General features: G+C 46.0%; 1 protein-coding gene across 1 annotated transcript in view; it reads left to right on the top strand.

Moving 5' to 3' along the window:
- Nucleotides 1–17,778, top strand: part of LOC149432250 (uncharacterized) — a 41,109-nt gene that overhangs the window by 8,767 nt on the left and 14,564 nt on the right. The window contains exons 4-18 of the mRNA XM_089665352.1: nucleotides 2,486–2,635; nucleotides 2,711–2,848; nucleotides 3,120–3,269; nucleotides 4,748–4,897; nucleotides 4,973–5,110; nucleotides 5,382–5,531; nucleotides 8,656–8,805; nucleotides 8,881–9,018; nucleotides 9,290–9,439; nucleotides 13,188–13,337; nucleotides 13,413–13,550; nucleotides 13,820–13,969; nucleotides 15,391–15,540; nucleotides 15,616–15,753; nucleotides 16,023–16,172. Of these exons, the coding sequence (XP_089521478.1) occupies nucleotides 2,486–2,635; nucleotides 2,711–2,848; nucleotides 3,120–3,269; nucleotides 4,748–4,897; nucleotides 4,973–5,110; nucleotides 5,382–5,531; nucleotides 8,656–8,805; nucleotides 8,881–9,018; nucleotides 9,290–9,439; nucleotides 13,188–13,337; nucleotides 13,413–13,550; nucleotides 13,820–13,969; nucleotides 15,391–15,540; nucleotides 15,616–15,753; nucleotides 16,023–16,172 (2,190 nt within the window). The remainder of the gene's footprint in view (nucleotides 1–2,485; nucleotides 2,636–2,710; nucleotides 2,849–3,119; nucleotides 3,270–4,747; nucleotides 4,898–4,972; nucleotides 5,111–5,381; nucleotides 5,532–8,655; nucleotides 8,806–8,880; nucleotides 9,019–9,289; nucleotides 9,440–13,187; nucleotides 13,338–13,412; nucleotides 13,551–13,819; nucleotides 13,970–15,390; nucleotides 15,541–15,615; nucleotides 15,754–16,022; nucleotides 16,173–17,778) is intronic.

Raw genomic sequence — 17,778 nt, 5'->3', positions numbered from 1 at the left:
TTGTAGCTTCTGGAAAGTTAGAATGGGAAAGTCTCTGAGCAACTAGATTAGGGTTTTGATTTGCAGGACTTTCTTTTGAGTCTTTGTCTTTAGTGCTAAGTTCTTTCATCTGTTCCTTTATCATCTTGGCCGTTTCTTGAAGTTTTTCCTGAATACTGTAGTATTGCTGTTTTAAATCCTTTAACTGTTGTTCTGCTTGAGGGTCTTTGCCACTATTGCTTGGTGCTTCCATGTTATCTCTCTTCTCTAACTCACGAATGAATTTCTTAGTTGCCTGCAGAAATTGTGTCACCACTTCTTCACTTTAAGTCTCTACCAGTTCATCTAGCACCTCATTCACTATCCGCATGTAATGGCGCCGGGTTTTTCCTTTTGCCATACTTGCTTCGGAGGCCTTTATAAACTGGCAAGTCTCCATGAGATCATCGACTGTCAGGTGAATCAGATGTTCACTGATTTCATCTTGCAACTTTTTGATATCCATACTCCTAATGTTTTTCTGTAACTTCACCACGGACAGCGTAGTCACTCCTTTTCACTTTCGTGACCTTTTGGCGTTCCTTTCACCCGGCCCCACTTTGGGCGCCAATTTTGTTGCACATACGGTAAATAATTCAACTGTGCGAAGGATGGGTCGGGTGAAACCAGAAGTGCTTTATTAGGAATGGCTGTAACAAACACAGAAAACCCTTAATTACATGTGACTGGATATGTTCACTGTAATCACTGTCCTCTATACATTACTAAATATTTCCATATACATTAATAAGTATTTCCATATGCATTATTAAAAATCTTTAATCACAATACTGAATATCTAGACCTCTGCAGATATGCTAGTGACCTATTCTGCATTACAATAGCGTATTACAATAGAGAAATCACGTTCCCTGTATCTTAGCTCCAAATCACATAGCTGCAATATATATTCACATTTATGCTACAAGTAATCTGATTGCATAATAGTAACAGCGACATTTACTAACCACCAGGACATGTTAAGTCCTTTTGTCCTATTTATCATGTTAAACAGCCTCCTGCTTACCTGTAACAAACACAGAAAACCCTTAATTACATGTGACTGGATATGTTCACTGTAATCACTGTCCTGTAGGAAACAAAGTGTTAGACTTTTAGTTCCTACTTCTGTGTCTTCCTATTATCACAGGAAGTAGTTCTGCCCTCTTGTGATGGTACAATAAAAATGCAATCACTAGTATCTTCTATTGACAAGATAGATTACTGTTATGTTAGGTATTAGGCTTTGGATTTAAATTTTATGGGGCTGCCTATTTTCTACACCTCTTACACAAACTGTTGTAATTCCTACACCGTTCACCTGATTTGGATGTAAATACCCTCAAATTAAAGCAGACAGTCTGCAGTTAAAGCACATCTTGTTCTTTTCATTTCAAATCCATTGTGGTGGTGTATAGAGCCAAAAATGTTAGAATTGTGTCGATGTCCCAGTATTTATGGACCTGACTGTATGTGCCTCTGACATGACGAGGGACCTCTGATGTGAAGGGAACCCCTGATGTAATGGGGGAACTCTGATGTAAAGGTTGTATGCTGATGTGACAGGGGACCTCTGATGTGAAGGGGGATAGCTGATATGATGGGAGACCTCTCATGTGATAGAAGATTTCTGATGTGAAGGGGGTTCTCTGATATGATGGGGGACCTCTCATGTGATAGAAGACCTCTGATGTGATGGGGGACCTCTCATATGAAGGGGGGACGCTGATGTAAAGGTTGTGCTCTGATGTGATGGAGGACCTCTGATGTGATATGGGACCTTTAATGTGAAGGGGGACCCTTATGTGAAGGGGGAACCTTTATGTGATGGGGGGCCTCTAATCTTATGGGAGGGCCCTGATGTGATGGGGACCTCTGATGTGAAGTTGGATCTCTGATGTAATGGGGAACTCTGATGTGATGGGGACCTCTGAGGTGAAGGTTGTGCTCTGATGTGATGGGGACCACTGATGTGAAGGTTGGGCTCTGATGTGATGGGGGACCTATCATGTGAAGGGGAGTCCCTGATGTGATGGGGGACCTCTGATATGAAGTGAGACCTCTGATGTGAGGGTTGTGCTCTGATGGGAAGGTTGGGCTGTGATGTGATGGGGGACCTATAATGTGAAGTTGGATCTCTGATGTGATGGGGAACCTATAATGTGAAGGGGAGTCCCTGATGTGATGGGGGACCTATAATGTGAAGGGGAGTCCCTGATGTGATGGGGGACCTATAATGTGAAGGGGAGTCCCTGATGTGATGGGGGACCTCTGATATAAAGTTCATTTCATCACGTTGGTTGTATGCCACATCCCAGGCCCAGGTTTCTACATTTTAGACTGGGATGACTCCAGATTTTTCACACTTTTAAAGGGTTCCGCAAATGATAAAAGGCTGAGAATCGCTGATCTAAGTTTGTAACTATTTCTGGAATCTGATATCTTACATCACCACCTCCACCTCCAGATCTGATTCCTGTATGTCCGGCCTTCAATCCTGCCATCTGTCTCTATGCCAGACCCGTTCCAGCCCAGTGTCACAATGACAGCCAGTGTAACGACTCCAAGAAATGCTGCTGCTCCAACTGCGGCCTGGCGTGTGTGACCCCGGACAGAGGTAAAGCCCTGTGCACCCTCTAATACCCCTAACATAGAGATCCTTCACTGACCACCCACTCTGTCCTCTCTCCAGTCAGAGCCGGACGATGCCCGGACATAAAAGCCAAGTGCCATCCAGATCCCATCTATAACTGTACCAGTGACAGTGACTGCCCCGGGACACAGAAGTGCTGCAATATATGTGGGAGGACCTGCAGGGACCCGGCACCAGGTACCACTTATTTTAAAGCCTATTTTAATAAAGTATTTACAGGGGATATTAAAAGAAATATATATTTTTACAATAACATTTGATATCTTTTTTCGGTGTATTATCTATACATTATCTTTGCTTTACAAATAAATATAAAATACTTGATCAAGGATTCCCAAAGCACCAATGTTTATATAAAGAGAAAGCACAGCGGAGGGGGATTTTCGCTGCTTACCTTCTCTTTACCAGTCATTTACTGATGGTTTTCACTGTTTAATTCCTCCTGCAGAGCCAATGGGGACTTGTCCCAGGAATGTTGGCGGTCAATCCGGCTCCCTCCAATGTCGTTCTGTAAACTGCAGCCGGGATTCAGACTGCAAGATGGGAGAGAAATGCTGCGCCTCTGGAGATGGACAGTCATGTGTGAAGCCCTTTACAGGTAATAAAGGAAAGGGGGTCCAAATATGAAAATTTACACTCAGTTTACTGATCTAGAATATGTGCCTCTGACATGACGAGGGACCTCTGATGTTAAGGGGGACCCCAGATGTAATGGGGGAACTCTGATGTAAAGGTTGTATGCTGATGCAATGGGGGAACTCTGATGTGAAGGTTGTACCCTGATGTGAAAGGGGACCTCTGATGAGAAGGGAAATTTTTGATATGATGGGGGACCTCACATATGACAGGGAACTTCTCATGTTATAGAAGATCTCTGATGTGATGGGGGACCTCTCATATGAAGGGGGGACACTGATGTAAAGGTTGTGCTCTGATGTGATGGAGGACCTCTGATGTGATATGGAACCTTTAATGTGAAGGGGGACCCTTATGTGAAGGGGGAACCTTTATGTGATGGGGGGCCTCTAATCTTATGGGAGGGCCCTGATGTGATGGGGACCTCTGATGTGAAGTTGGACCTCTTATGTAAAGGTTGTGCTCTGATGTGATATGGGACCTTTAATGTGAAGGGGGACCCTTATGTGAAGGGTGAACCTTTATGTGATGGGGGGCCTCTAATCTTATGGGAGGGCCCTGATGTAATGGGGCCTCTGATGTGATGGGGACCTCTGATGTGAAGTTGGACCTCTTATATAAAGGTTGTGCTCTGATGTGATCGGGACCTCTGATGTGAAGTTGGATCTCTGATGTGAAGGGGGACCCTGATGTGAAGGGGGAACCTTTATGTGATGGGGGGCCTCTAATCTTATGGGAGGGCCCTGATGTAATGGGGCCTCATGTTATGGGGACCTCTGATGTGAAGTTGGACCTCTTATGTAAAGGTTGTGCTCTGATGTGATGGGGACCTCTGATGTGAAGTTGGATCTCTGATGTGATGGGGACCTCTTATGTGAAGGTTGTGCTCTGATGTGATCGGGACCTCTGATGTAAAGTTGGATATCTGATGTGAAGGGGGACCCTGATGTGAAGGGGGAACCTTTATGTGATGGGGGGCCTCTAATCTTATGGGAGGGCCCTGATGTGATGGGGACCTCTGATGTGAAGTTGGACCTCTTATGTAAAGGTTGTGCACTGATGTTATGGGGACCTCTGATGTGAAGTTGGATCTCTGATGTGATGGGGACCTCTGATGTGAAGTTGGACCTCTGATGTGAAGGTTGGGCTCTGATGTGATGGGGGACCTATAATGTGAAGGGGAGTCCCTGATGTGATGGGGGACCTATAATGTGAAGGGGAGTCCCTGATGTGATGGGGGACCTCTGATATGAAGTTCATTTCATCACGTTGGTTGGATGCCACATCCCAGGCTCAGGTTTCTACATTTTAGACTGGGGTGACTCCAGATTTTTCACACTTTTAAAGGGTTCTGCAAATGATAAAAGGCTGAGAATCGCTGATCTAAGTTTGTAACTATTTCTGGAATCTGATATCTTACATCACCACCTCCACCTCCAGATCTGATTCCTGTATGTCCGGCCTTCAATCCTGCCATCTGTCTCTATGCCAGACCCGTTCCAGCCCAGTGTCACAATGACAGCCAGTGTAGCGACTCCAAGAAATGCTGCTGCTCCAACTGTGGCCTGGCGTGTGTGACCCCGGACAGAGGTAAAGCCCTGTGCACCCTCTAATACCCCTAACATAGAGATCCTTCACTGACCACCCACTCTGTCCTCTCTCCAGTCAGAGCCGGACGATGCCCGGACATAAAAGCCAAGTGCCATCCAGATCCCATCTATAACTGTACCAGTGACAGTGACTGCCCCGGGACACAGAAGTGCTGCAATATATGTGGGAGGACCTGCTGGGACCCGGCACCAGGTACCACTTTTTTCAAAGCCTATTTTAAGAAAGTATTTACAGTGGACATTAAAAGAAATATATATTTTTACAATAACATTTGATATCTTTTTTCGGTGTATTATCTATACATTATCTTTGCTTTTCAAATAAATATAAAATACTTGATCAAGGATTCCCAGAGCACCAATGTTTATATAAAGAGAAAGCACAGCGGAGGGGGATTTTCGCTGCTTACCTTCTCTTTACAAGTCATTTACTGATGGTTTTCACTGTTTAATTCCTCCTGCAGAGCCGGAGGGGACTTGTCCCAGGAATGTTGGCGGTCAATCCGGCTCCCTCCAATGTCGTTCTGTAAACTGCAGCCGGGATTCAGACTGCAAGATGGGAGAGAAATGCTGCGCCTCTGGAGATGGACAGTCATGTGTGAAGCCCTTTACAGGTAATAAAGGGATGGGGATCCAAATATGAAAATTTACACTCAGTTTACTGATCTAAAATACAGTCAGGTCCATAAATATTGGGACATCGACACAATTCTAACATTTTTGGCTCTATACACCACCAAAATGGATTTGAAATGAAACGAACAAGATGTGCTTTAACTGCAGAATGTCAGCTTTAATTTGAGGGTATTTACATCCAAATCAGGTAAACGATGTAGGAATTACAACAGTTTGCATATGTGCCTCCCACTTGTTAAGGGACCAAAAGCAATGGGACAGAATAATAATCATAAAGCAAACTTTCACTTTTTAATACTTGGTTGCAAATTCTTTGCGGTCAATTACAGCCTGAAGTCTGGAACGCATAGACATCACCAGACGCTGGGTTTCATCCCTGGTGATGCTCTGCCAGGCCTCTACTGCAACTGTCTTTTAGTTCCTGCTTGTTCTTGGGGCATTTTCCCTTCAGTTTTGTCTTCAGCAAGTGAAATGCATGCTCAATCAGATTCAGGTCAGGTGATTGACTTGGCTATTGCATAACATTACACTTCTTTCCCTTAAAAAACTCTTTGGTTGCTTTTGCAGTCTGCTTTGGGTCATTGTCCATCTGCACTGTGAAGCGTCCAATGAGTTCTGAAGCATTTGGCTGAATATGAGCAGATAATATTCCCGAAACACTTCAGAATTCATCCGGCTGCTTTTGTCATCAGTCACATCATCAATAAATACAAGAGAACCAGTTCCATTGGCAGCCATACATGCCCACGCCATGACACTACCACCACCATGCTTCACTGATGAGGTGGTATGCTTAGGATCATGAGCAGTTCCTTTCCTTCTCCATACTCTTCTCTTCCCATCACTCTGGTACAAGTTGATCTTGGTCTCATCTGTCCATAGGATGTTGTTCCAGAACTGTGAAGGCTTTTTTAGATGTCGTTTGTCAAACTCTAATCTGGCCTTCCTGTTTTTGAGGCTCACCAATAGTTTCCATCTTGTGGTGAACCCTCTGTATTCACTCTGGTGAAGTCTTCTCTTGATTGGTGACTTTGACACACATACACCTACCTCCTGGAGAGTGTTCTTGATCTGGCCAACTGTTGTGAAGGGTGTTTTCTTCACCAGGGAAAGAATTCTTTGGTCATCCACCACAGTTGTTTTCCGTGGTCTTCCGGGTCTTTTGGTGTTGCTGAGCTCACCGGTGCGTTCCTTCTTTTTAAGAATGTTCCAAACAGTTGTTTTGGCCATGCCTAATGTTTTTGCTATCTCTCTGATGGGTTTGTTTTGTTTTTTCAGCCTAATGATGGCTTGCTTCACTGATAGTGACAGCTCTTTGGATCTCATCTTGAGAGTTGACAGCAACAGATTCCAAATGCAAATAGCACACTTGAAATGAACTCTGGACCTTTTATCTGCTCATTGTAATTGGGATAATGAGGGAATAACACACACCTGGCCATGAAACAGCTGAGAAGCCAATTGTCCTATTACTTTTGGTCCCTTAACAAGTGGGAGGCACATATGCAAACTGTTGTAATTCCTACACCGTTCACCTGATTTGGATGTAAATACCCTCAAATTAAAGCTGACAGTCCGCAGTTAAAGCACATCTTGTTTGTTTCATTTCAAATCCATTGTGGTGGTGTATAGAGCCAAAAATGTTAGAATTGTGTCGATGTCCCAATATTTATGGACCTAACTGTATGTGCCTCTGACATGACGAGGGACCTCTGATGTGAAGGGGACCCCTGATGTAATGGGGGAACTCTGATGTAAAAGTTGTATGCTGATGTGACAGGGGACCTCTGATGTGAAGGGGGATCTCTGATATAATGGGGGACCTCTCATGTGATAGAAGACCTCTGATGTGTTGGGGGGCCTTTGATGTGAAGGGGGATCTCTGATATGATGGTGGACCTCAGATGTGATGAGGGACCTCTGATGTTTTGGGGGACCTCTGATGTGTTGGGGGACCTCTGATGTTTTGAGGGACCTCTGATGTGAAGGCGGACCTCTTATGTAATAGGGGACCCCTGTTGTGGTGGAGGGCCACTGATGTGATGCGGGACCTCTGATGTGATGGGGGGAGTCTGATGTGATGGGAAACCTCTGATGTGATGGGAGGACCTCTCATATGAAGGGGGAACTCTGATGTAAAGGTTGTGCTCTGATGTGATGGAGGACCTCTACTGCGATGGGGGACCTCTCTTGTGATGGGGGGGCCTCTTGATGTGATGGGGGACCTCTAATCTGATGGGGAGCCCTGATGCAATGGAGGGCCTCTGATGTAATGGGAAACCACTGATATGATGGGGGACCACTCATGTGATGGGGGACCTCTAATGTGATGGTGTTCCTCTAATGTGATGGGGTACCTCTGATGTGATGGGGACCTCTGATGTGATGGGGGGAGTCTGATGTGATGGGAAACCTCTGATGTGAAGTTGGACCTCTGATGTAAAGGATGTGCTCTGATGTGATGGGGACCTCTGATATGATGAGGACCTCTAATGTGACGGGGGACCTCTGATGTGAATGTTGGGCTCTGATGTGAATGTTGGGCTGTGATGTGATGGGGACCTATAATGTGAAGGGGAGTCCCTGATATGATGGGGAACCTATAATGTGAAGGAGAGTCCCTGATGTGATGGGGGACCTATAATGTGAAGGGGAGTCCCTGATGTGATGGGGAACCTATAATGTGAAGGGGAGTCCCTGATGTGATGGGGGACCTATAATGTGAAGGGGAGTCCCTGATGTGATGGGGAACCTATAATGTGAAGGGGAGTCCCTGATGTGATGGGGGACCTATAATGTGAAGGGGAGTCCCTGATGTGATGGGGAACCTATAATGTGAAGGGGAGTCCCTGATGTGATGGGGGACCTATAATGTGAAGGGGAGTCCCTGATGTGATGGGGGACCTCTGATATAAAGTTCATTTCATCACGTTGGTTGTATGCCACATCCCAGGCTCAGGTTTCTACATTTTAGACTGGGGTGACTCCAGATTTTTCACACTTTTAAAGGGTTCTGCAAATGATAAAAGGCTGAGAATCGCTGATCTAAGTTTGTAACTATTTCTGGAATCTGATATCTTACATCACCACCTCCACCTCCAGATCTGATTCCTGTATGTCCGGCCTTCAATCCTGCCATCTGTCTCTATGCCAGACCCGGTCCAGCCCAGTGTCACAATGACAGCCAGTGTAGCGACTCCAACAAATGCTGCTGCTCCAACTGCGGCCTGGCGTGTGTGACCCCGGACAGAGGTAAAGCCCTGTGCACCCTCTAATACCCCTAACATAGAGATCCTTCACTGACCACCCACTCTGTCCTCTCTCCAGTCAGAGCCGGACGATGCCCGGACATAAAAGCCAAGTGCCATCCAGATCCCATCTATAACTGTACCAGTGACAGTGACTGCCCCGGGACACAGAAGTGCTGCAATATATGTGGGAGGACCTGCAGGGACCCGGCACCAGGTACCACTTTTTTCAAAGCCTATTTTAAGAAAGTATTTACAGTGGACATTAAAAGAAATATATATTTTTACAATAACATTTGATATCTTTTTTCGGTGTATTATCTATACATTATCTTTGCTTTACAAATAAATATAAAATACTTGATCAAGGATTCCCAGAGCACCAATGTTTATATAAAGAGAAAGCACAGTGGAGGGGGGTTTTCGCTGCTTACCTTCTCTTTACAAGTCATTTACTGATGGTTTTCACTGTTTAATTCCTCCTGCAGAGCCGGAGGGGACTTGTCCTAGGAATGTTGGCGGTCAATCCGGCTCCCTCCAATGTCATTCTGTAAACTGCAGCCGGGATTCAGACTGCAAGATGGGAGAGAAATGCTGCGCCTCTGGAGATGGACAGTCATGTGTGAAGCCCTATAAAGGTAATAAAGGGAAGAGGGTCCAAATATGAAAATTTACACTCAGTTTACTGATCTAAAATACAGTCAGGTCCATAAATATTGGGACATCGACACAATTCTAACATTTTTGGCTCTATACACCACCACAATGGATTTCAAACGAAATGAACAAGATGTGCTTTAACTCCAGACTGTGAGCTTTAATTTGAGGGTATTTACATCCAAATCAGGTGAACGATGTAGGAATTACAACAGTTTGCATATGTGCCTTCCACTTGTTAAGGGACCTCCCACTTGTTAAGGGACCAAAAGTAATAGGACAGAATAATAATCATAAATCAAACTTTCACTTTTTAATTCTTGGTTGCAAATCCTTTGCAGTCAATTACAGCCTGAAGTCTGGAACGCATAGACATCACCAGACGCTGGGTTTCATCCCTGGTGATGCTCTGCCAGGCCTCTACTGCAACTGTCTTCAGTTCCTGCTTGTTCTTGGGGCATTTTCCCTTCAGTTTTGTCTTCAGCAAGTGAAATGCATGTTCAATCGGATTCAGGTCAGGTGATTGACTTGGCCATTGCATAACATTCCACTTCTTTCCCTTAAAAAACTCTTTGTTTGCTTTTGCAGTCTGCTTTGGGTCATTGTCCATCTGCACTGTGAAGCGTCCAATGAGTTGTGAAGCATTTGGCTGAATATGAGCAGATAATATTCCCGAAACACTTCAGAATTCATCCTGCTGCTTTTGTCAGCAGTCACATCATCAATAAATACAAGAGAACCAGTTCCATTGGCAGCCATACATGCCCACGCCATGACACTACCACCACCATGCTTCACTGATGAGGTGGTATGCTTAGGATCATGAGCAGTTCCTTTCCTTCTCCATACTCTTCTCTTCCCATCACTCTGGTACAAGTTGATCTCGGTCTCATCTGCCCATAGGATGTTGTTCCAGAACTGTGAAGGCTTTTTTAGATATCGTTTGGCAAACTCTAATCTGGCCTTCCTGTTTTTGAGGCTCACCAATGGTTTACATCTTGTGGTGAACCCTCTGTATTCACTCTGGTGAAGTCTTCTCTTGATTGTTGACTTTGAAACACATACACCTACCTCCTGGAGAGTGTTCTTGATCTGGCCAACTGTTGTAAAGGGTGTTTTCTGGACCTTTTATCTTCTCATTGTAATTGGGATAATGATGGAATAACACACACCTGGCCATGGAACAGCTGAGAAGCCAATTGTCCCATTACTTTTGGTCCCTTAACAAGTGGGAGGCACATATGAAAACTGTTGTAATTCCTACACCGTTCCCCTGATTTGGATTTAAATACCCTCAAATTAAAGCCGACAGTCTGCAGTTAAAGCACATTTTGTTTGTTTCATTTCAAATCCATTGTGATGGTGTATAGAGCCAAAAATGTTAGAATTGTGTCGATGTCCCAATATTTATGGACCTGACTTTATGTGCCTCTGACATGACGAGGGACCTCTGATGTGAAGGGAACCCCTGATGTAATGGGGGAACTCTGATGTAAAGGTTGTATGCTGATGTGACAGGGGACCTCTGATGTGAAGGGGGATAGCTGATATGATAGTAGACTTCTGATGTGAAGAGGGACCACTGATGTAGTGGGGGAACTCTGATATGATGGGGGACCTCTGATGTGAAGGCGGACCCCTGATGTAATGGGGGAACCCTGATGTAAAGGTAGTACGCTTATGTGATAGGGGACCTTTGATGTGAAGGGGGATCTCTGATATGATGGGGGACCTCTGATGTGAAGAGGGACCACTGATGCAATGGGGGAACACTGATGTGAAGGTTGTACCCTGATGTGATAGAGGACCTCTGATGAGAAGGTAAATTTTTGATATGATGGGGGACCTCACATGTGAGAGGGAACTTCTCATGTTATAGAAGATCTCTGATGTGATGGGGGACCTCTCATATGAAGGGGGGACGCTGATGTAAAGGTTGTGCTCTGATGTGATGGAGGACCTTTGATGTGAAGGGGGACCCTTGTGTGAAGGGGGAACCTTTATGTGATGGGGGGCCTCTAATCTTATGGGAGGGCCCTGATGTAATGGGGCCTCTGATGTGATGGGAACCTCTTATGTAAAGGCTGTGCTCTGATGTGATCGGGACCTCTGATGTGAAGTTGGACCTCCTATGTAAAGGCTGTGCTCTGATGTGATCGGGACCTCTGATGTGAAGTTGCATCTCTGATGTGATCGGGACCTCTGATGTGAAGTTGCATCTCTGATGTGATGGGGACCTCTGATGTGATGGGGACCACTGATGTGAAGGTTGGGCTCTGATGTGATGGGGGACCTATAATGTGAAGGGGAGTGACTGATGTGATGGGGGGCCTCTGATATGAAGTGAGACCTCTGATGTGAGGGTTGTGCTCTGATGTGAAGGTTGGGCTGTGATGGGGAATGTCAGGGCAGGGCTGTGGAACGGACAGGTAGGCCTAGTGGCAGGGTAACGCACTGGCTGACGACAACCACCACCAACAGACTGAAGTCCCTCAGGGCGCGGAGTCTAAGTCCCAGGCTGCCCTTCACCAGGGCCCCTGATGGTGGGGATGGACTTGACGCAACCAGGGACCAGGTCGCGGCCCCCGAGACACCCCAGCTGCGGTAATGGCTGCCGCCAATGGCGTGTAGTTGGTGAGAATGACAATAGCGTAGTCAGACAAGCCGGGTCAATAACAACGGGACAAAACAGTACAGAACAGTAGACAGAGAATCACAGGTCACGGGCCGGGTTCAGCAACGGAAGGTCAGATCAAAGGGAAACGCAGAGAATGGTCTTAGTCACAAGCCGAGTCAGAATACCAGAAGAGTCACGAGCGTATACACAGAGCTGTAGCAAGACAAAGACACAAGACACAAGTGCAAAGAGCATGTGCAGATCCCAGGCTTATATGTACTCAGCCACACCCCTCTGGGGGATGGACCTCAGAGACCTGAAGGCATAAAAGATTCCCATCATGCTCAGCAGAAATCCAAGATGGATGCTAGCATATGGAGTAACATAACCTCTGGGAAAAGGTAGGACCTTGACAGGGAACCTATAATGTGAAGGGGAGTCCCTGATGTGATGAGGGACCTATAATGTGAAGGGGAGTCCCTGATGTGATGGGGACCTATAATGTGAAGGGGAGTCCCTGATGTGATAGGGAATCTATAATTTGAAGGGGAGTCCCTGATGTGATGGGGAACCTATAATGTGAAGGGGAGTCCCTGATGTGATGGGGGACCTATAATGTAAAGGGGAGTCCCTGATGTGATGGGGGACCTATAATGTGAAGGGGAGTCCCTGATGTGATGGGGGACCTATAATGTGAAGGTTGGGCTCTGATGTGATGGGGGACCTATAATGTGAAGGGGAGTCCCTGATGTAATGGGGGACCTATAATGTGAAGGGGAGTCCCTGATGTGATGATGGACCTATAATGTGAAGGGGAGTCCCTGATGTGATGGGGGACCTATAATGTGAAGGGGAGTCCCTGATGTGATGGGGGACCTATAATGTGAAGGGGAGTCCCTGATGTGATGGGGGACCTCTGATATAAAGTTCATTTCATCACGTTGGTTGTATGCCACATCCCAGGCTCAGGTTTCTACATTTTAGACTGGGGTGACTCCAGATGTTTCACACTTTTAAAGGGTTCTGCAAATGATAAAAGGCTGAGAATCGCTGATCTAAGTTTGTAACTATTTCTGGAATGTGATATCTTACATCACCACCTCCACCTCCAGATCTGATTCCTGTATGTCCGGCCTTCAATCCTGCCATCTGTCTCTATGCCAGACCCGTTCCAGCCCAGTGTCACAATGACAGCCAGTGTAACCACTCCAAGAAATGCTGCTGCTCCAACTGCGGCCTGGCGTGTGTGACCCCGGACAGAGGTAAAGCCCTGTGCACCCTCTAATACCCCTAACATAGAGATCCTTCACTGACCACCCACTCTGTCCTCTCTCCAGTCAGAGCCGGACGATGCCCGGACATAAAAGCCAAGTGCCATCCAGATCCCATCTATAACTGTACCAGTGACAGTGACTGCCCCGGGACACAGAAGTGCTGCAATATATGTGGGAGGACCTGCTGGGACCCGGCACCAGGTACCACTTTTTTTTAAAGGCCAATTTTAATAAAGTATTTACAGGGGACATTAAAAAAATGTTTTTACATGAACATTTTATATCTTTTTTTGTTGTATCTAGCTATAAATGATACTTACTTTACAAATAAATATTAAATGTGTGATCAAGGATTCCCAGAGCGCTACGGTTTATATAAAGAGATAGCACAGCGGAGGGGGATTTTCGCTGCTTACCTTCTCTCTACAAGTCATTTACTGATGGTTTTCACTGTTTAATTCCTCCTGCAGAGCCAATGGGGACTTGTCCCAGGAATGTTGGCGGTCAATCCGGCTCCCTCCAATGTCGTTCTGTAAACTGCAGCCGGGATTCAGACTGCAAGATGGGAGAGAAATGCTGCGCCTCTGGAGATGGACAGTCATGTGTGAAGCCCTTTACAGGTAATAAAGGAAAGGGGGTCCAAATATGAAAATTTACACTCAGTTTACTGATCTAGAATATGTGCCTCTGACTTGACGAGGGACCTCTGATGTGAAGGGGGACCCCTGATGTAATGGGGGAACTCTGATGTAAAGGTTGTATGCTGATGTGAAAGGGGACCTCTGATGTGAAGGGGGATCTCTGATATGATAGTAGACTTCTGATGTGAAGAGGGACCACTGATGTAATGGGGGAACTCTGATATGATGGGGGACCTCTGATGTGATGGCTGACCCCTGATGTAATGGGGGAACCCTGATGTAAAGGTGGTATGCTTATGTGATAGGGGACCTTTGATTTGAAGGGGGATCTCTGATATGATGGGGGACCTCTGATGTGAAGAGGGACCACTGATGCAATGGGGGAACTCTGATGTGAAGGTTGTACCCTGATGTGATAGGGGACCTCTGATGAGAAGGGAAATTTTTGATATGATGGGGGACCTCACATGTGAGAGGGAACTTCTCATGTTATAGAGGATCTCTGATGTGATGGGGGACCTCTCATATGAAGGGGGGACGCTGATGTAAAGGTTGTGCTCTGATGTGATGGGGGACCTCTGATGTGATGGAGGACCTTTATTGTGAAGGGGAGTCCCTGATGTGATGGGGAACCTATATTATGAAGGGGAGTCCCTGATGTGATGGGGACCTATAATGTGGAGGGGAGTCCCTGATGTGATGGGGGACTTCTGATATGAAGTGAGACCTCTGATGTGAGGGTTGTGCTCTGATGTGAAGGTTGGGCTGTGATGTGATGGGGAACCTATAATGTGAAGGGAAGTCCCTGATGTGATGGTGGACCTATAATGTGAAGGGGAGTCCCTGATGTGATGGGGGATCTATAATGTGAAGGGGAGTCCCTGATGTGATGGGGAACCTATAATGTGAAGGGGAGTCCCTGATGTGATGGGGAACCTATAATGTGAAGGGGAGTCCCTGATGTGATGGGGAACCTATAATGTGAAGGGGAGTCCCTGATGTGATGGGGAACCTATAATGTGAAGGGGAGTCCCTGATGTGATGGGGAACCTATAATGTGAAGGGGAGTCCCTGATTTGATGGGGAACCTATAATGTGAAGGGGAGTCCCTGATGTGATGGGGAACCTATAATTTGAAGGGGAGTCCCTGATGTGATGGGGGACCTATAATGTGAAGGGGAGTCCCTGATGTGATGGGGGACCTCTGATATGAAGTTCATTTCATCACGTTGGTTGTATGCCACATCCCAGGCTCAGGTTTCTACATTTTAGACTGGGGTGACTCCAGATTTTTCACACTTTTAAAGGGTTCTGCAAATGATAAAAGGCTGAGAATCGCTGATCTAAGTTTGTAACTATTTCTGGAATCTGATATCTTACATCACCACCTCCACCTCCAGATCTGATTCCTGTATGTCCGGCCTTCAATCCTGCCATCTGTCTCTATGCCAGACCCGTTCCAGCCCAGTGTCACAATGACAGCCAGTGTAGCGACTCCAAGAAATGCTGCTGCTCCAACTGCAGCCTGGCGTGTGTGACCCCGGACAGAGGTAAAGCCCTGTGCACCCTCTAATACCCCTAACATAGAGATCCTTCACTGACCACCCACTCTGTCCTCTCTCCAGTCAGAGCCGGACGATGCCCGGACATAAAAGCCAAGTGCCATCCAGATCCCATCTATAACTGTACCAGTGACAGTGACTGCCCCGGGACACAGAAGTGCTGCAATATATGTGGGAGGACCTGCAGGGACCCGGCACCAGGTACCACTTTTTTTTAAAGGCCAATTTTAATAAAGTATTTACAGTGGACATTAAAAAAATGTTTTTACATGATCATTTTATATCTTTTTTTGTTGTATCTAGCTATAAATGATACTTACTTTACAAATAAATATTAAATGTGTGATCAAGGATTCCCAGAGCGCTACGGTTTATATAAAGAGATAGCACAGCGGAGGGGGATTTTCGCTGCTTACCTTCTCTCTACAAGTCATTTACTGATGGTTTTCACTGTTTAATTCCTCCTGCAGAGCCGGAGGGGACTTGTCCTAGGAATGTTGGCGGTCAATCCGACTCCCTCCAATGTCATTCTGTAAACTGCAGCCGGGATTCAGACTGCAAGATGGGAGAGAAATGCTGCGCCTCTGGAGATGGACAGTCATGTGTGAAGCCCTATAAAGGTAATAAGGTTGTCCAAATATTAAAATTTACTCTAAGTTTACTGATCTAGAATATGTGCCCCTGACATGATGGGGGACCGATTCATGTAAAGGTTGTACACTGATGTGATAGGGGACCTCTGATATGATGGGGGACTTCTCATTTGATAGAAAATCTCTAATGTGATGGGGGGCCTCTGATGTGAAGGGGGATCTCTGATATGATGGGGAACCTCTCATGTAATGGGGGAACTCTGATGTAAAGGTTGTACCCTGATGTGATAGGGGACCTCTGATGTGAAGGGGAAACTCTGATATGATGGAGGACCACTCATGTGAGAGGGGACTTCTCATGTTATAGAAGATCTCTGATGTGATAGGGGACCTCTGATGTGAAGGGGGATCTCTGATAAGGTGGGGGACCTGGATTTGAAGAGGGACCTCGGATGTAATGGGGGAACTCTGATGTAAAGGTTGTACCCTGATGCGATATGGGACCTCTGATGTGAAGGGGAATCTCTGATATGATGGAGGACCTCTCATGTGAGAGGGGACTTCTCATGTTATAGAAGATCTCTGATATGATGGGGACCTCTGATGTGAGAGGGGACTTCTCATGTTATAGAAGATCTCTGATATGAAGGGGGACCTCTGATGTGAGAGGGGACTTCTTATGTTATAGAAGATCTCTGATATGATGGGGGACCTCTGATGTGAGAGGGGACTTCTCATGTTATAGAAGATCTCTGATATGAAGGGGGACCTCTGATGTGAGAGGGGACTTCTCATGTGATAGAATATCTCTGATATGAAGGGGGACCTCTGATGTGAGAGGGGACTTCTCATGTTATAGAAGATCTCTGATATGAAGGGGGACCTCTGATGTGAGAGGGGACTTCTCATGTGATAGAATATCTCTGATATGAAGGGGGACCTCTGATGTGAGAGGGGACTTCTCATGTGATAGAAGATCTCTGATATGGAGGGGGACCTCTGATGTGAGAGGGGACTTCTCATGTTATAGAAGATCTCTGATATGAAGGGGGACCTCTGATGTGAGAGGGGACTTCTCATGTGATAGAAGATCTCTGATATGAAGGGGGACCTCTGATGTGAGAGGGGACTTCTCATGTTATAGAAGTTCTCTGATGTGATGGGGGGCCTCTGATGTGATGGGGGGCCTCTGATGTGATGGGGGCCCTTTACAGGTATTAGGAAGGGGTGGGGGGAGTCCAAAGATGGAAGTTTGGACTCAGTTCACTAATCTAGAAGAAGCGTGTTATTTTCAGGATGAACAGTACTTTCAGACAAGGGACTGTTATCTCCACCTTTTGTGGACGGCAAAAATAGTCTGTTATGGCAATTAAAGATGGACTCTAGGCAGATAGAAGAGATACAAATTATAGCAGCTCCAGGATCACTTGGGCTCAGAGAAAGTGGACTGAATCCTACTGACCATCAGACTGAGGACATCTAGTGGTAGAAAATAAATTACTGTGGGGTATGGAATCAGAGTGGCTTAGTAGTTAGCCCTTATGCCTTGCAGCACCAGGGTTCTTGGCTTGAATGTTGGCCAGGACACTGTCTGCATAGAGTTTGCATGTTCTCCCTGTGCTTGCATGGGTTT

The sequence above is a fragment of the Staurois parvus genome, unplaced genomic scaffold, assembly GCF_062004578.1.
Source record: "Staurois parvus isolate SC_StPar_1 unplaced genomic scaffold, SC_StPar_1.0 ptg002181l, whole genome shotgun sequence".
Classification (NCBI taxonomy): Eukaryota; Metazoa; Chordata; class Amphibia; order Anura; family Ranidae; genus Staurois; species Staurois parvus.
The sequence above is the reverse complement of the archived record's forward strand: the minus strand, read 5'-3'. Positions and strand labels throughout refer to the sequence as shown.